At 43.7% G+C, this 19,756-nt stretch overlaps 1 protein-coding gene across 2 annotated transcripts in view; it reads right to left on the bottom strand.

The window, feature by feature from the left end:
* The window catches only part of DOCK5 (dedicator of cytokinesis 5), a 218,837-nt gene that overhangs the window by 106,279 nt on the left and 92,802 nt on the right, over nt 1-19,756 (bottom strand). For both annotated transcript variants that reach the window (XM_047717378.1, XM_047717379.1), the window contains 7 exons: nt 16,371-16,519; nt 13,529-13,664; nt 11,994-12,151; nt 10,728-10,809; nt 8,286-8,415; nt 5,051-5,123; nt 1,365-1,507 (listed from right to left, as the gene is read on the bottom strand). In XM_047717378.1, the coding sequence (XP_047573334.1) occupies nt 1,365-1,507; nt 5,051-5,123; nt 8,286-8,415; nt 10,728-10,809; nt 11,994-12,151; nt 13,529-13,664; nt 16,371-16,519 (871 nt within the window). The remainder of the gene's footprint in view (nt 1-1,364; nt 1,508-5,050; nt 5,124-8,285; nt 8,416-10,727; nt 10,810-11,993; nt 12,152-13,528; nt 13,665-16,370; nt 16,520-19,756) is intronic.

The raw sequence follows: 19,756 nt of genomic DNA, 5'->3' as shown, positions 1-19,756 counted from the left end.
AGGCCTGTCCCACTGAGCCACCCGGGTGCCCCCAGGTTCTTTTTTTTTTTTTTTTTAAGATTTTATTTATTTGACAGAGAGAGAGAGAGATCATAAGTAGGCAGAGAGACAGGCAGAGAGAGGGAGGGAAGCAGGGTTCCCGCTGAGCAGAGAGCCCGATGCAGGGCTCGATCCCAAGACCCTGGGATCATGACCTGAGCTGAAGGCACAGGCTTAACCCACTGAGCCACTCAGGCGCCCTTCTTTTCAGATTCTTTAATGCTTCCTCACATGTCTTTCCTACCCAGATCAACTGTGAACACATGGAAAATGAAATATGCTGATAATAATGTGTTTCCTGATTGCCTCCGCTTCAGTAGAAGATAGTTCCAGGGTGGTAAAAAAACAAAAAGTGACCCATCTTCAAAACTGTCCCCATATCATCACCATCATAGTACTTGAATTATAAAATTTTAACCGGTTTTTTAAAAATACTATTCGAATTTAAAATGCAGTTTCAATAAGCAGAATTGCTTAGTTAAAACTGTGTCAACAGGGGGCGCCTGGGTGGCTCAGTGGGTTAAGCCTCTGCCTTCAGCTCAGGTCATGCTCCCAGGGGCCTGGGTTCGAGTCCCGCATCGGGCTCTCTGCTCAGCAGGGAGCCCGCTTCTCCTCATCTCTCTCTGTCTCTCTGCCTACTTGTGATATCTCTGTCAAATAAATAAAATCTTAAAAAGAAAAAAAAACAAAAAAAAAACTGTGTCAACAGGATGATATATGGAAACACTAAAAACAACTGAAAGTGTTTTGCTAGCTAGCCCATTATTTCATATTATTATCTGTTCAGGGGTGCCTGGGTGGCTTGGGTCATGATCCAGCCACTGGGCTCCCTGCTCTGTGCAGAGTCTGCTTCTCCCTACCCCAACTTTTGTGTGCGCTCTCTCTCAAATAAATAAATCAAATCTTTAAAAAAATGAATATCCATTCATTTGTATTACTTTGATCTCTTTACTCTTAATTTCAGGTAATGTAATAGGACAAGCATTCCGAGGGTGGTACATAATTATCCCCAAACTTGATTCTCTTTGTGCATTTACCTAGAATCAGCATTGGGATTGTAGGGGAGACAAAACTGAGAAAGGGCTCATAGGATAAAAATTAGTTGCACAGAATTTACAAAACACAGCTGTGATCCAATTCCGTGCTGAGTGCAGCCTCTAAGCTCTTCGTTGTTAAATGCATTCAGCAGGAAGCTGCAGGGAGCAGTCCCCAGCAGGGTCTGCTTTGCATCAGAGAAAGGTAGAGAAAAGGGTCGGCAGTCCAAGGATCCAGCTCCAGTGCTGCCCCCACAAGTCCCTCCCAGCTTAGTGCACAGGGCTGTGTACCTTGTCCTTTGTGATTCACTTCCTTTGCTGCTATCACCTTATTCAAGACTGAAGTGAGTGGCTCGTTCTCCCCAATCACATGGGATGTTATCAGGGGTGACATGATTAGCTGTCTCTGCCGGATATACGTTTCCATTGCAATTCTGGGGAAAGTCAGAAATGAGAGGTTAAAAAAAAAAAGAGGAAGTTTCTATAGCACAGCTTCAGATAGGGTGGGTCCTATGGGAGTAATTTGGAAATCTAAACACTACACACACCTCACTAGAGGACTCTCCCTTTCCTTTATTTTTCCATTGGGGGCCTGTCTTGGTCATTTCCAAGATGAATTTGGTGTCCAAGGTAGGCACCCAATGGAAAAAGGAAAAAAACAACCTCCCAAGAACAAATAAAACTGATGGCAAATGTTAAAATCAGAGGCAAGGCCTGATGCTCTTTCTGAGGTGGGGGAGGCTGAAGTCATGGAAGTGAAGCAGCAGCGGGGATGGGACAGGTGACCTGGCCTCCGGTCCTGGTTCTACCTGACATAAACTCTGGGCCTCAGTTCCCTCATCCATAAAACGGGCGGACATCATACACCTGCAAAGGCCTCCATCTGGCACCAGCACTCACGCACGCAACCGCTCTCGGAGGGTGCTCTCAGACCCTTAGAGTGAGAGTGAGATGGCACAGCCACCGGCAAACCAGCTTCACTCTCATGATCGACCAGGCTGAGATCCAAGACCCAAACACAGCCCCTCCTGACAACACAAGCGCTCTCAGAAGCATAGATCAGCCTGCTGTGGGTCAGCGGGCTCCCTCTCTGCTGTGGTCTCGTTCTCTCTCCCACCATGACACAGGCCAGCCTTCACTGCAGGCGTCTGATCTGTGCCGGGACAGCAGCGAGGAAACCTACTGCAGTGTCCCACTGAAGAGCGAGGCGGCTGCGGACTGAGTGGCTGCCTTCAAAGGACGTTCCCTTAGACGGACTAGCAGAATCTATCCAGGAGACTCTCCTCGTATAATACGCTGTAAAGCTTATTGATGAGGTAAGTTATGAAAGCATCTGCCATAAATCTTAGGAGTTAAAAGCCAGAGACTGTGATCTGCATCACGAATGCTTTACGGTGCCTGTTGGCTGCACAGTGCCCGGTAATCGAATTAGGGCTGGGCTCCTCGGAAACTCAGTGTGCATTACCACACAGTGAAGGCGACCTCAGGGCTGTTTCAACACAGCTTCGGGATGGGAGCTGGTTAGAGATGAGGCAGGGGGGCACACACCCAAAGGAAGAAACCCACCTCAGAAGTGAAACAAGCATACAGAATAACTTCCACATCCATGCGTGCTGCTCCTATCACGTACATACACATCTCATACGCATATCTAGATAATGATATAGTTAATGTATAATATCTAGGTAATGATAGGTAACGTGTAACAGTGATACACAGTGATACATTATACATGTATATGTAACAGGAACATTCATGGACGTGAAGGTTCTTTATGTCTATATTTATTGTAAGTATAATATATACATTTTAATATATCTACATACTCATTTATTCTATATATTATTTCATATTTATTCACTAATGTTTAAGATATAGTCATATTTAATATATCGATACATTTAACTTAATGTATTAATATAAGATTATAGTTAGTAAATTACATTTGTTACACTTAACATATTTATTTAATACATTTGAACGAGTGTGTGTATATATATCTATATCTATATATATATATATATTTATATTGGGATCAGCATCCATGAATTGGAAAGTCACCTCATTAATTCATATTAGCACTAAGCAGCATAAAATATTTACCTCACCACATTCTTAGAGGGTCAGTACATAGGTAGTAAGGTATTAGATAAGCCCCTTTAAAAAATTATTTATAGCAGCCTCTGGATGAAGGAAGGAACCGCTACTTAGCTATCTGTACTATTACATTTAGAAACTTGTCTAAAGCTGGTGGGCTTTACACCGAACAAGAAGATTTTTATACTTTAAATAAAATTATATATCATACATAGTTTTGTAGAAAAAATAGAAATACAGAGTAAACAAAATTCGCAAAATTTTGTTAAAAGTTAAAAAAAAAGGAAAAATCACCTTTTGCCACATCAACAGAAAGAATCACTGTTAATTATGGAGTATATTCTCTGAAATATCTAAATTTTGAGGCCTTTAATGCACTGTAATAGTTTATATTCCTATAACTACTGTATATTTCCTTCTACCCAGCCAAACTCTGGATATTATATATATTTTTAAAACTCGGTCAAACCAAATACCAAAACTCCTTGTTTAAACCAAATTGCACGGATTCTCAATGAATGTCTGGGCCATTTCTTTCTGTGTATGTGTGCACGTTTGGATGTATATATACACACATACATTATTTTATGCTCATATCCTTATGAATTTCTATTAATTATATAGTAACAATATTCATTCTCTTTTAATACACATTGCAAACATTTTACTAAACTTTATTCTGTACCTAAGTTATTTAAAATTTTTGTGTGGTTTACCTGCCAATTTTTCTTTTTCAGTCAGATCTTTGCCGTCTGAGTCAGCAAGGCCTCCCACTCACCACTATTATATAAAACTCCGATTTTCCTGTAGTATTTTAAGATTCTAGTTCTTATGCTTACACATTGAATCATGTGAAATTTCCCGTGGCACACGATGTGAGACAGGTTCTAACCTGGGTTTCGTAAATGGGTGGCTAATTGTGTCAAACAGTTCATTTCTGCATAGTTCCTATTTCTCCACTGATTTGTGCTATGATTTTTTTTTAAATCGTATGTTAATTTCAGTATCCTTGGGCTGGTTTCCAGAGTTCTCAGCGGTTCTACTGATCTATTGTGGCAGCTGCAGGCCGGCTGAGATAGTCACCTTCCTCACTGATAGGACCGCTCCATTCCAGCATGGTCTGCCATCTCCTCTAGGCTGCCACCACCCACGCCCAGGATAAGGCGACCACAACTGCTAGAGCCTTGATGTTCACACATATACTTCTTCAGAGGCCTGTGGGTTCACACCTGCTGGCCCATGACCCACAGGCACCCACACAGGGCTCCAGCTCCTGAAGCTCAGCCCAGAGGCCTTAGCGGAGCTCTTCAGGCAATCTTTCGGTGTCCTCCCAGACTGGCTTCCCCTCCCCCCCACAGGCACCCAGGCATTACTAGTCAGCCCCTCACTCTCCAACCTCCTAAACACCTTCAACCCTGAGTGTGCTCTCCAGCTGGAAGCTCGTTAGCGGCAGCCTCCTGACCCACCAGACCACATTTTGCACTCTAACAAGATCTCCAGGGAACCCTGAGCTGTCCTACAGGACGCTCTGTCCTCTGTAATATCTGTTCCTGACAACAGAGTGCAAATATACTCTGGCCTTTCTGACACCTACGGGGCACCATTTTCTGGCTTCTGCTGCAGATACAGATTTGTCCCTTCTATTCCATCAGTCCTTTCTATCGAACCAGAAAAGTTAGGCTTACCCTCCTACATGTGATCTCAATATAAAGGACCCTGAATAAAGTCTTCCGTCGGCTTCTATCTCACAATCTTCCAAGTACAAGGCTTTCCTTCTGGAACTGAGCAAATGGTTCCTAGCACCTGGTTCTGTGTTAACAGATCATTCAAAGAACTCATCCAGGTCTGAAGTCACCCAGGATCAATGCCAAAGTACTTACTGCTGAAAGGGAATAAAATGCTGCTTTTCTTCATCATCCACCTTCCCGTGTATGATATCAGTGATATCCATCACTAGGAAAAAGATAAAACTTAATTAAAGAACTTAACTGTGTCAGGCTTCAGTAAGTTACTATGGAAAACTATAATATTTGCAAACACAGGACACTAGAGAAGTGAGATACCACGCGGGGACACTTTGGTCTTTGCCAGCTATGACTTCCGGTGCCCAGCCTGCAGAACAATTAATTCATCAGGAGCTCAGACACGGAGCTCAGGGTTTGTATTTTTCTTAGATCAATCCGGCAGACTACCCACTTCTTAAAATTCTACACAACCAAATGCTAAATTCTTGAGAAATCGGAAACCAGATTGGTTTGGTTTGGTTTTGTTTTTTTAGCAAGCCTGCATTCAAAGACACAGAGCACACATATTTTATATCAGGAGTGTCAACAGAATGAGGACTTGAGAGAGAAACTCAAGATTCGAAGGGGTCAACCATCTCTTGGCCTTGATGCAGTCGCACCTGGCTTCCACATTCACTAGGGAAGGCAGGGCAGCAGCAACACAGAAGATCGCACAGTGATTTGCTTCTCTGCACACAAGAAGAGCAACAAATACAGCACGTCCTGCGCCCACAGCGTCTGTTATCTTACTTATACCGACCCTATTATTTACCCTACTTTACAAGGCAAGGAAACACCGGTGCCTGGGTGGCTCAGTCGGTTAAGCTCAGGTCATGATCCTGGGGTCCAGGATGGAGTCCCACATTGGGCTCCCTGCTTGGCGGGGAGTCTGCTTCTCCCTCTGCCCTTCACCCTGCTCGTGGTCTTTCTCTCCCCCAAATAAAATAAAATCGTAAGGAAAAAAAAAAGAGAGAGAGAGAGATGAGGACACCGAGCACAGGAAAGGTTGCCCCAGACCAGAAGTTTTAAGTAGTGACGCTGGGGTATGAACCCAACAGCAATTATGGGACCAAATCACTTAAGCCAACAATGCCCGGCTGCCCGGAGAACTAATAAGTGGGCCACCCTACAGCTGTTCAGACCAGGCAGGGCCCACAGCCAAGAGACTAGCCCTGGGTTAATGAATTACAATCGGGCCATAAAACACACCTCACCATCCACTCCCAGATAACCTGTTTGAAGATTAGAAGAAGTACTGAGATAGGAGACATTTCTCAGATGAAAAGCTAAAGGATAAGGAAGGAAATGCCTTCTCAAAGTAACCCAAACCACAGTGGGTAAGGCTTGGGAAATAATAATGTTGGTGAAAGGATGCTGCAAAAGCTTGCTGTCAGATAAGACCCCTGCAAACACTGTACCAAAAAAAAAAAAACCAAAACCTGAAAAATCTGTATCTGGCACCACCCCTCTTCCAAGGGGCGGTTCATCTGTTGATGCCGTCATGCAGTTACTCCAGATCTCTGCTGATCGATGCTTGGCATTGAGCCTCAGAGTAAATGACAGTTCTCCAAATACACACACACACACACACACACACACACACACACACACCACTCCACCCCACCCCCCTTAAACAGAAAAGCAACCAAAAGCTGCAAGCCTGATGTTCAAATCTCTTCAGCCCATTTTGAATGACAGTGACTTTAAACATGCCCTAAATTCTTAACTTAGTGGATTGTCATATAAATGGCTAAGTTCCTTCCCTTTTCTGAGATTTCATTTTAATGCTCTGTCAGGAGGAATGCCGTGCCTCCTCAGAGACTGGCAGGCCTTGAGCAGCCAGTGGGAGGGCAAGGTTGGTCAGGGAATGACCATGCACACGGCCTCATGGAGAAGAAGCCTTGTTACCCCACACAACCCACAAGGTCAGTCCTGCCGACATTCTCTGGCCATTTGTTCCAGGAGAATTAAGGCCTTTTGTCAACAGCTTTCAAAACTTCTCAGTGACTGAAACATCAACGTAGAACCAGGAATGTATTTCCTTAATCGAACAAACTACAGAAGAAAATGCGTGGCCTCTTGGGAGGTTGTGGGGCTTGATGTAAGCCAAGGACCCTCTTCGAGAGGGACTACAAATCCAATGTTGCCTTTGAAGAGTGAATCGTCCAGGCAGGCAAACCACTTTCCAGGGAGAGTTTTACTGGACTGAAATCAGCCCACAGGCGGGGAGAATGCCGAGAGTCCCAACAAGGCTTTACTGAGATCCTACCGTGCACAAGGCACTGTGTGGGGCACCACCGAGGGAGGAACAAAGGAGGCGGGGTCTAGGTGAGGGCTCGGAACCCCCCAGAAAAGATAACTGGAAGCCCCAGGCAGTAAACGCTGTGTGTCCAATACTCACGTTGACAACCAAATTCATCTTGCGCGGTCTCTGGGTTTTCCCGCCCTCCTATAGCAACTGTGTGTGTGTGGGGGGGGGGGGGGTGGGTGGGCATATAATCTGCTGTTTTAACCATTCTTTTTTTTTTTTTTTTTTAAGATTTTATTTATTTATTTGACAGAGAGAGAGAGATCACAAGCAGGCGGAGAGGCAGGCAGAGAGGGGAGGAAGCAGGCTCCCCGCAGAGCAGAGAGCCCAATGCGGGGCTCGATCCCAGGACCCTGAGATCATGACCTGAGCTGAAGGCAGCGGCTTAACCACTGAGCCACCCAGGCGCCCCTGTTTTAACCATTCTTAAAGGTACAGTTCGCAGCATTAGGCACACTCACCCTTTGTGCGGCCATCAGCACCCTCCCTCTCCAGAACTTTTCCATCTTCCCAAAATGAAACTCTGTCCCCCTTAAACACTAACCCTCCCCTGTCCCCCTCCGCACAACCCCCGGCAAGCACCACTCTACCTTCCGTTGCTCATAATGAATCTGACCACTCTGGGCACCTCACACAGGTGGGAGTGGGACCATGCCATGTTTATCTTTTTGTGACTGGCCTATTTCACTTTGCATAGCAGCCCCAAGGTTCAGCCATGTTGTGGAATTTCCTTTCTTTCTCAGGCTGAATGATAGGTCACTGTCTGGACGGACCACATTTTCCTTATCCATTTATCCACCCATGGACACTTGGGTTGCTTTTACTTCTTGGCTAGTGTGAATAAGGCTGCTCTAAACCCAGATGTACAAGTATCCTGAGGCCTTCTGCTTCTAGTTCTTTTGGGCGGACACCCAGAAGTGGGATTCCTGGATCATAAATTCAATGTTCAATCGCTGGAGGCCCTGCCATGCTGTCCTTTACAGTGGCTGCGGCGTTTACAGTCGTCTCTGGGTCTTTCGGTACCTGCTACTCCAAAAGGTCTTCGGAGCCCACATGTGTGCTTTTTGCCCTCCTTCAGCTCCATGTGGCCCACCCGGACAATCTGGCACACGAGGCTGATGCGGGGCCGGATGAGGTCTGTGCTACTGAGGTCCTACAGGGACAGAGAACATGCAAAAAGGAGATCGAGCTGCATCACCCTGTCACCTTTGTTTCTCTTCTCACTCGACAACAGAACACCATTCAGAGAGTTCTTTCTTGTGCTGAAATAGCAGGACAACTCCCTCCCTCCCCGGTTCCCATCCAAGAATGACCATGGTATCAGTGGAAAATGACTGTATTTTAAAAAGGAAGGAATTTGTTTGATTTCCCAGTTCCTACTTCAAATCGAGAAATCCTATCATTTTCAATCTAAAGTCTCTAACTTATCAATTTAAGCTGGGCACTTAAAAGTCGGGACACCTGTCATTGCTACTTTATATTCTGCCAGGATATGGCAGAGCCCCTGAAGCATGCCAGTGTCAAAGGGAATCAAAGCTTACAAGACACTGATCTTTACTGGGGGTCTATACAGGCTGGTGCTATTTCACTTCATCTTCCAAATAATCCTGTGAGACAACTATAACAGAGAAATTTACATGTGCTGGTTTCTGTAATTATTCATCTGTTTTACGAGAGGTATTCACTGAGAGCTTCTGGGTGTATGTGGATTAACAAAAGATGTGTAGATGACTTGTCTCTGGTTTTTTGTGGTTCATGTTCTACACTTGTTTGTATTCTTAAGGATGGGTGAGTAAACCCATGAATGAGCTCACATATCTCATTCTCTTTAACGTGAGGAATAATTTAATTGCATCTCAAATTCCTTTCATGAAACAGCTGTCCAAGGCCTCTTTACTGAATTGAGAATTACTTTCTAAATAGTCATTCCAAATCCATCCTCTATAGTTTAGTGAACTCAGGTCTCCAAGATAGGAATACAGAGCAATGATAACATCGACCCTGAATTTCTGCTCTAGGTTTTGTAAGGCTTCTCTTAATAACAGAAAGATAAAGACTCCGGGTGACTAGTTACATAAATTATGACACACGGTTACTGTTCATCAAGGCACAATCATTTGTAAAAGAAGTTTTCGTAGAATGTTGAGTGATCAAGGAAGTAGTCACCACATTTTATTTAATTGAAAAGGCTGGACGTGAAATCTGCATCCCAAGAAGATCCCCATCAGTAGGGGGATGTGGTGGGGGAAAGGGGATGAAATGCAGCTTTTCTAAAATGCTCTCAGGCAGAAGATGGACCAGAAAGTCAATAATTCCTTTTTTTATTGTTTTTTTCAAGGTACACATTGACTGATAAATGCCTTTTGGTTTTAGGGAAAAACCCACGTCTGTGAACTGAAGAAGGGAAGTTTTAGGAAGAGTTCCAGCTCTTTCTCTTTGTTTACCAGGTGGTAGAGATACAGGTGGGTCAATGCATGAGTAGTAATCACACTCCACTTGTCCCAGAAATGGGATGTTAACAGAGGGAATGGATAATAAGAAGGAGAAATGAATGAAGGAGAGATTTGATAAGCCTATACTGAGTCCACCGCTCTGTATCATGTTTTTAGGCGTTTTCTCTAAGACTCTATTTTCCTTGTGTATGAGTGGTAAGAGAATAAGGAGATAAAATATGTGCGTGGGCTTAAGGGAAGAAGGCAGAGAAGGAAGAGAGCGTCTCCTGCAGGCCTCGTAGAGAGCAAATGGCAGAACTCTAAGGCACTTCAAGCTCTGATGTCCTAAAAAAGGGAGAGAACACCAAGAAAATTCCAGCCCCAAAGAAAGAGAGTCATCATGCCCCAGGCTATAACCCAATAAATTTCCTTCCTCCTGACCCATGTAGAGCAGCACTCCTCCTTCCTTGGAGAAGAGGAGGAGTACAGGGTAAAGTCCATTAAAATATGAGGAAACAAAAAAGTCAAGATCCCCGTCTTTGCCTGAGCTGTACCCTGGGTCTGGAATGCTCTTCTCTTTATCAGCATTGCTCACTCTCTTGTCAACTTCAGCTCTTGAAGTGGCCCCTTCTCATGAAGGTCTGCCTGACCCGTCTACTTAAAACGGCACCCCTTCCCCAGCCCAGAAACTCCCACCCCCCCAAGTACTTATGACTTCTAACATTCTATATAACATACTCGTTTATTGGATCATCGTTTCTTACTGTCTCCCTGTTTTGGAGAAAAGCTCCTTGACCAGGGATGTTTTTTCTGATATGTTCACTACTGTGTCTCAAGTGCCTAGGTCAGTGGCTGGCATCTAGTGGATGCCCGATAAATATCTGCTGAATAAATGAGCAGTTATTCCTGCTAGGGGGATCACGATGATTCTCCTTTTCAGCTTTTCATTTTGGAGGTTTTGCCATATACTCACCATGAGCATCTGCTAATATCGTAAGCACAAAGAAATGATTAGATGTAAGGTAGGACTTACAGTAAAAACCGCTTGGAGGTTATTAAGCTTCTCTATTTCCTTGGGCATCCCGTTACTGCCCCAACGAATTAGGTAATTCTCACTGGTGAAGGAAAAAAAAATTATCCTTAATGAAGGGCTAACTGGCACTGGACCTATCCACGGCACAGACTTCACAGGGTCCAAAGAAGACCCCAAAGAGCCCCGCTGAATTTATCAGGCAAGTGTCAATGTAGCACCCAAGTGGGCCACTCCCTGGTCCCCCGGCTTTGGAGAAGTGAGCGTGCCATAGCCATGCTCCGTGACGCACGCCCAGCGTGGATTTGGGACAGGCACACACGCAGCAGCTTCTGCCAGGTTCCGCCTGGTATCTTTCTTCCACCTCCAGATCTTTGCGTAAGATCTTCAGCTTTGCCGAACCAGGAATATAATTTTAGAATAATCATTCCAAATCCATGCCCTGGAATCCACTCCACCACATCCAGATAAAATTTCGATTATAGAAATAAACAATTTGTCAGTAACTACTTTTAACCATCTGCTCAAAAACCGATCTGTTTTCTTAGTTGCTCAGCTAAGTGATAGCGTGACCATAGGATCGAACGAAACCTACTATCATTCACTACAGTTTAAAAAAAAATTTGTTTTTTTAACAGACTTTATTTTTTAGAGCAATCTTAGGTTGACAACAAAGCTGAGTGGAGGGGACAGAGAGTTCCCATAGCCTCCTGCCTCTCTGGCCCCCCACACAGCCTCGCCCACTATCAGCAACCCCCAGCACGGTGGTATATTTGTTACAGGTGAAGAACCCACACCAATACCTCAACACCTCCCCCCATCACATCCCCCGGCCCCGAGTCCACAGTTCACCTCAGGGTCCACTCTTGGTGCTTGCATCCTACTGATCTGCAGTAATGTAGGATGACACACAGCCACCATTACGGAATCACACAGAGCAGTTTCACTGCCCTAAAATCCTCTGTGCTCTGCTGACGCATTCCTCCCTTACCCCATCCCCCATAGTCTTTTAAACGCTTTGTTCTCATCTCCTTGTTCTGATAGCTTTATGGGATTCTAAGACCAAGGGAGCACACAATCAGTCACTGTACTGTTCCCACAGCCACAAAGAAAGGCTCAGTAGCCTGAAGGATTTTATTTTCTACCACTTACGATCCTACCCCTTTTCTATCTCCCGCTCTCAGACGAGCAAAGGGCTCCTCAGGTGGGTGGCAGGTGAAGGCTGGGTGTTTTTGCAAGGTCAACAGCGGATGGCCTGGGACCCACTACCTGATGAAGGTGGACTGGTCTGGATCATAGAGGGCCATGAACAACTCAGCGTCTTCCCCAATGTTGCAGACAAAGTTCTTGAAGTTCACGTAGAGGCCGTAGGTGTGGACGGCACTGAAGACAGACTGGGCCCGCAAGTCCAGGTTCTGAAGAACTGACTGAACACACAGGAAAAGACAGAAAAGCCCCATGGTAGCAGCAAACAGGGAATAATGGCAAAGACATGGGCCATCAAATGGGGACAAATGTAATTGCCAGTTGAGGGGAGAAGTACTGACTGAGAAGAAAGTGTGTGTACGTGGCCAGATGATTAAGTGAGCAAAATACAATCACTATGATTTGGATGATCAAGACTGTCCTACTCATGGGGCACCTGGGTGGCTCAGTCCGTTGAGGGTCTGACTCCTGATTTCAGCTCAGGTCATGATCTCGGGGTCGAGAGATCGAGCCTCACGTTAGCCTTGATGCTCGATAGGGAGTCTGCTTGAGATTTTCTCCCTCTCCCTCTGCGCCTCCCCCACCCCATACGTGTCTTCTCTCTCTCTCTCTCACTTGCTCTCTCAAATAAGCAAATAAATCTTAAAAAAAAAAAAAACAAAAAAAAAACAAAACACAGAACCCAAACTGTCCTGTTCAGGGCCTCGAGCCCAGCGAATTCAGTAAGTGCTACCTCAAGATGACAACTCATGGCTTAGTAGCTTCCAGAATTTCTCATCTCCCACAAGGCTTCTGAATGAACCTCAGAGGCATAAAAATCATGATCCATTATCCCTCTTTTTGGGAACAGTTCTCATTGCAAACAAGAGATTCTACTAGAAAGGTTTCATCCTCAAGTGTGGTTAGACATTGGATGCAGAAACACAATTAAATATTATCACAATTGTGCTAAAGAAATGAAACTACAAACTAAATAAACAGAAGACTTTTACTCATTAGAACAGAAAGACTGGAAAAATATATACCAAAATATCAATGCAGCTTGGTCTGTGCCATCATACTTTGGGGCATTTTTCTTGTTCTCTTTCTCTGTACTTTTCTCATTTTTATTTAATATCTCACTGTTACTTTCAAAACCTTTCAAATGCTTTATATTTAAATATTATTGTACTGAGTTTGGAAACTGTATTATGTATATCAAATACAGCAGGTTACACAGAACAAAGGCTCCCTCCCACCCAGTTCTCCTTCCTAGAGGCAAGGATTAATTATCAATTTTTTGTCTATCTTTCTGGAGTTAGTCTATGCATATGAAAACACGGAGGTCTGTATATGCCTTTTTGAAACACAAAGACTAGTGTTTTGTACACTGTTCTGAATCTTGTTCTTTCTATTAATACATGTCTTTGCAATCTTTCCATATCAGAAGGTATATTGATGCCTCATTTTTTTGTTGTTATGTTTTGCTTTTCAATGAGGCACCGAATGACTTTCTAAACATTTCTGCCTCTTCTTGTCAATGACTCCCTTTCTCTCATTAAAAACAAAAGTAAAAATGGAATCTCAGTGACCCAAATCTGCACACTGGAGGATTGTACCTTTTCTTCTTGGATCTTTTCCTCAATCCTTTTTGAGGCCATTTCATGGGCCCTGAAGAGGGCAATGGTGCTGGTTTCATCTGGGTCCAGTATGTTCCCATTGTCATCTCTCACCACCAGATCTAACCCAAGCATTCTAGAAAGAAAGCAGTGACCAGTGAGTCTCCTCATTAGAACAGATTCTTTCCTGATGATTCCCCAGGAAAGAACCCAGAGAATTCATGGTTAGAAAGTTGGGTGCTAGACCAATCAAGTTAAGAACAGTTCCTTGGCTTCTCTCTTTTTGATGTCTGCCTCCTTTCCCCAAAACTTGTGGTCAGTAAGTTATGAAAACTTATGGTAGTGTTAATCAAATTCATATGATATGCAAAGTATATTTATTCCACAGACTCTCCACAGGAAAGGCAAAACCATCACTGCCTCTGACCAGATTCCTCTGATCAACGCCTCTTCCCAATCTTCTATTGCTTGACATAAGAACAATGATAGACCAAATATCTGGGGGCTTTGCCTGGTTTCCTTTAAGTTCGACGTTGAGGACAGCCCTTAACTCAAGACTGTCTTAAAGGCGATCAGTGAAGTGGGTCCTGACTGGTGGAATTTCATAACCTCTCTCACAGCAGGAGCTCTGCTGTCGCTTAGATCAGGATTTCAATCTTGGCTTGAATACATGCTAGGCAAGAGGACTCAGGGTGATTTACTTGATTTTGCAAAGCCCTGACTTCCTCATCTGTAAATACTCCCTACCATTCAGGGTTGTTGTGAGAATTTCATGAGATAACATGTAAAGCAAGTAACGCAGCGTCTAGTATCTAGTCCACTCTCCATACATGGCAGGTCTTATCACAGCAACTGGCACCAGAACACGCCGGGCTGTGTGAAGTTGTAGCTCTGAGTGTTACACAGGAAAAGAGCCATATGGTCTATGCAGGGCACAATCCCTACTCAGGCTCTTATGCCCAATGTGCACAAAGAAGTTGAAAAAAAATGTGCTTCGTTCCAAGATTTGGGGACGTAGTGGAAAGAGGATACTGCTATCTGAATGCCCAGCGTTCATTCCAGGAACCAGCAACTTGGGAACAGGGATGTCCAAACAGCAAGAAAGCTGAGGGATAATAGTGAAATGTGCCAAGTCTTTGGGAAGAAAGCAAAAATGTCTAATGACTGACTCTCCCCTCCCTGTTTTATAGCATCTCCGTCAACTGATTTAATCTGGCAGGTTCCTTTCCACGGCAGCCAGACCCACAGGCCACCCAGACACAGGAGCTGTGGGTCTTGCTGGCGGCTCAGAGACTAAGCACTGACACACAGATGAAGCAGCTTTTACAAGCTGAAGTGGGATGGCAGGCGTGTCTGGCTATTTATAGGACATTAACATCCTCTGCTGAAGATCAGAGTCCTCTAGGCCCATGTCACACTGTGATAAGACCCAAAAATACAAGGACAGCATAGACACCAGGAGGGACCGGACTTAGCCCACCATCGCTGTTTCTGAAGAAATGCCTCAGCACCCAGCTAGAAATATAACCCCTGTGCATACAGTCCTATGAATGGACAAGTGACAAGGGAGGGAACAGTCCATTTGTAACCCTAAGAAGGGAGCATTACACAGAATTACACAGAAGTTTAGGGTTCAAATTTCAACTTCCCCACTTACAATCTCTGTTACTTAGAAATAAATCTCTTAAGTTCACTTGGTCTGTGTTCTTTAATCATAAAATGGATTATAATCAAGCCATACATGTGAAGGGTACACAGGAGATTTCATATAACGATTGAATCTGAATCTTGTATGCTGTTAGTCACCCCAGCTTTCTTCTGAATACAGCTGTCAGCGTCTGTAACATTTAATTGAGTAGGATAATCGGCCTTTAACAGGTGTCAGAAGTATATTCAAGGGTCCTAAGGCAAAGGGGCAAGGGGGAAAAATTACCTATGCACAACTTGAGGAAATTTAGAAAACCAAACGAGATGTCAAACGGATCATCAACAAAACTGAGGAACCAACCCAGTCTCTTCAAAGGAACGAGTCAGGAGAGCCGTATCCCAGGCCATTAACTGATGAACTGACTGATTTCTTACTTTCTAAAGGTCAGTAACGTCTAGAACCTATGTATCTACTTGAGCTAATCTGAAGATTAGCGAAGTGATTAACTGCTTAGAGGTGACTGGAGGCATAATCAACAGGCTAAAAATGTGTTTTACTCTTCTTGTAAATTTGGTTTTCATACACTACACACCACGGTCCCAGTTAGGGAACGTGGGAGAGAAAGACAGAGAATGTGTCTGATGCTGATTTAAAATTCACTCTCAGGGGACGCCTGGGTGGCTCAGTGGGTTAAGCCGCTGCCTTCGGCTCGGGTCATGATCTCAGGGTCCTAGGATCGAGTCCCGAGTCCGGCTCTCTGCTCAGCAGGGAGCCTGCTTCCCTCCCTCTCTCTGCCTGCCTCTCTACTTGTGATCTCTCTCTGTCAAATAAATAAATAAAATCTTTAAAAAAAAAATAAAATAAAATTCACTCTCAGAATAAAAACCGAGATCGATGCAGGCCTCGGAAAATGCGACTTCAGATGCGCTATCCCTTTCAGTCTTGTTTGTCAGCAAATTCCCATCTTCCCTGATCGTCTGTCATCTCCTCGACACAGAGATCCCACACAAGGTCTAGCCTATGTGAGGGGCCGCCATATTTTCCCAACAGAATTAAATGTTTCCCAACGCAAAAAGAAAACAGTACGCATCATTCTTTGACAATTCCAAGATCAAAAGCTGAGGGCGAGGCATGTCCTTAGCATGAATGTGCCCATCTCTTTCCAAGTTCTTGGTGAAATCACCCCCGGTTTACCTGTTTCCGTGATCGATTTTGGCTGTGACCTTTTTCTTGAGCTCTGCCAGTTCATCCTTGGGGAGGGTTCCAGACAGAATTTGGGACCGCCACTCAATCAGGCTGTATGTCATCTGCTGCAGCTGGCGGAAGAGTGTGACCTTGTTGTTCTAGGATGGGAAAATGAGGTGAAGGAAAGAACAAAAAATAAAGGTATGATGGAGGAAGGAGGAGGCTTCTGACTTGACCCTGACTTTATAAGGTGTTACTTAAGCAATTAATTTTGCCATAGAGTAAGCTGTGCACTTCAAAGGGATTTTTTTTTTTTTTTTTTTTTTGAAACAGGGATGGCCTTGCTCTAGGCCATTCCCACTCTGTCTCCTATTCCAAGTTTAGAATCAGATAAGCCATTGTAGGATGGATGGGATTGTCCATGTACCCTAAGTTCAAGCATGTCTCTCCTCTGTCCTCCAGACACAGTCATCACATTGTAAAACCCTTCCTATCTTTGGTTCTGCCTACATTCCCTGCTGCATTTTACACCAATCTCTGCCTCAAAAATCTATGCTCCCTCCATGCAAAAGTTATGTCCACTGCTCCTGAGTGCTCCAGACCCTCTCAAAATGGTACTTCCTCTCCCTGGAACCACTTTTCTCCTCTTCCCCCAAACTCACCCCCATGTCATGTCTTCTCACAGACTACAACCTCCACCAACTGCTAATCCTTACTTCTTTGTTCTCAACTGAGAAGTCTCTTGCTCAAAACCTTAACTGTGGGCTGGCTATCCCTCCCACTGCTCCTAGAATTTACTCCCATCCCGGCAATCAGAACCCAGACCACCATGGCCCATCTGACTCTCGTCTGAGACCTAAGCTCCTACAGGACAGGACGAGGAGCTCGTTCATTTTCGTAACCCTAGGACCTGGTGTAGAGTAGATGCTCTATAAAATGCACGCATGCGGGGCGCCTGGGTGGCTCAGGGGGTTAAGCCTCTGCCTTCAGCTCAGGTCCTGGGATCGAGCCCCGCATCTGGTTCTCTGCTCAGCAGGGAGCCTGCTTCCCTTCCTCTCTCTCTCTCTCTGCCTGCCTCTCTGCCTGCTTGTGATCTCTGTCTGTCAAATAAATAAATAAAATCTTTAAGAAAAAAAAAAAGCACGCATGCGTGAATTATGGATGGAGAAAGAACTATAAAATTTCAGAGATAAAGGATAGTGGAAAATGAAATGGAGAATACAGTCCTAAAGGCCTCATAAAACTATTAGATCATCCTGGAAATCATTAGACCTATAATAATTAAATCATTATTCTGGGCTTCCTTAAGAACCTCCATACCTGGACCAAACCAACTTATGACCAGCTCAGTATATGGACTTGTATCATTTTAAGAGTCAAATATCTGATGTCCAAGCTATTATGACCTTGGTTTTATCTAAATGATTAATATACAGTTATATGTATGATAGATCATATCACTAACATATACAATATTGTTTAACAATATTTATCTAATCCTTTTATAAACACAAGATAATTTTAAATTGTGAGAAGTGCCAGAAGGAAAATATATGTGGGTAATATGATCCGGTGTACACGGGGAAAGGAAGACCCTTGAGATAAAGTCTTCAAGAAAATCTGGTTTGTGTACCACTTCTGAAACATGCTTTTTTTCTTTTTAATTTGTCTGTACCATTTATTAGTCAGTTCTACAAGGAATTATTGATGAAAGTGATGTCTTATATTAACATACTTTTTGGAAATGAGCCGGTGAGTTACTTTTAAAAAAGAAGTGGTCTTTTTCTGGCTTTTTGGGTTGGGGTTTTTTTTTGTTTGTGTGTAAGTTTAGGGATAAAAACTGAAATATTTGCATAAATGTAATTGAAAATTACACAACAAAGCTGCCTCAGTTTGGACCTCTGATTCAGCATTTGAAACATGCTGAAACATGCTTTTTTTTAAAATAAAAAGCTACACAATTCCACTCACCCCTTAAATACCACAAAATCACTACTTTTTAATTTACAGGTGAAAAGTCATGATATTTTTATATAACTGTATGCTTTAAGATTATAGGAAATACTATTACCTGCTATAAAAATAATGCAACCTCACCCCCCAACACACGTACACACCCAAAGAAACTGTGAATGGCTGGAAAGCAAGTCCTTCTGTGATCTTCTACAACAATCCCTGGGGCAGATTCCTGCGCAAGTTATCAAATACGATCAAGATACTGAAAATACCCAAGATACTCCTGAACAAAGAGTAAACTGGAGCCAAGATCCCTCAGCCCAGAAGTGGGGACCGGGGACGGGCGGGGGGGCAGAGATTAGCCCAGTGTGATCAAAGCTCTAAAAGAAGGTCAATGTTCTGTGAGAACACAAAAGAGAGGGTCGAAGAACTCCCTTACATGCTCGATTAACACTACTTATCTGAAAAATACTGACCGTGAAGTCTGCTTAAAATTTTGTAAATACCTACATTCTAAGTGTTTAGCATTTTCTGAATTGACTTTCTCATCAGCCAGTCTTTCAAAAGCATAAAAGCAGGACTCGAAAAGTTCCATTTTTAATAAGCAAAGGTAAAAACCCTGTTTGGTTTTTTCCCATGGAATTCTGTATAAAATATTGCCATTCCATTTTCTTTCGAATTAAAAGAGGGAGTGAGAAATTAAGTCCATAAAATTAAGTTCATAAAATTTGCTAGGCAGAAAGGGAATCCTTTTTTTCTTTCTTACAACTAATTTGTCTGCTCTCACTTAGGTGTTTTTTTTTTTTCAAGTGTTTTCTAATTTCAATGAAGATATTAGGCTTTATATTATAGTAAGAAAAGGGGGGACCTCAGACTCAGGGGATCCTCTGAGAGACAGGGCTTTGTTTGCGGCACATGTCCACAAGTTCTTGGTCTCAATTATATTAGACACTATCCAAGGCAATTTAATTACTGCCTGTTCATATCAGCCTTGTTTGCCAAGATCCCCCCCAAAGAAGGATGAAGACAGCCATTCTTCTGAGTCACTGTGCCAAATGAATTCTGAATGGACAAGCTGGAACAAACCAAAGGAAGCAATTTCCCCATTACTTGAAGGAAATGGATTTCATAGCCACATTTCCAAAACTGTTCTAAGTAGGATGTTCCGTGCAAAGCTGGATCCAGATACTTTATGGGTTTCCCGGGAAGCACATGAGGACAGGTGAGGAGAAAACCGGGCACTCCTCACAAGACCCTGAGCCAAGGACCTGAGTGTCTCCATCTGTTCTCCCATCACACCCCCCTTCTTGTCTTCCTTCCTGAATCCTACACGGCCTGCGCCTGCCTGTTGCAGAGAACCTTCTCTGTTACCATCATCCCAACCTTTTTTGTACTAGCAGCCACTTTCACACAATTAAGAGGGAAGGGAATTTATTTAA

Source organism: Lutra lutra, chromosome 2 (genome assembly GCF_902655055.1).
Source record: "Lutra lutra chromosome 2, mLutLut1.2, whole genome shotgun sequence".
Taxonomy (NCBI): domain Eukaryota; kingdom Metazoa; phylum Chordata; class Mammalia; order Carnivora; family Mustelidae; genus Lutra; species Lutra lutra.
Note: the sequence above shows the minus strand (reverse complement) of the source record. Positions and strands in the feature narration are given on the sequence as shown.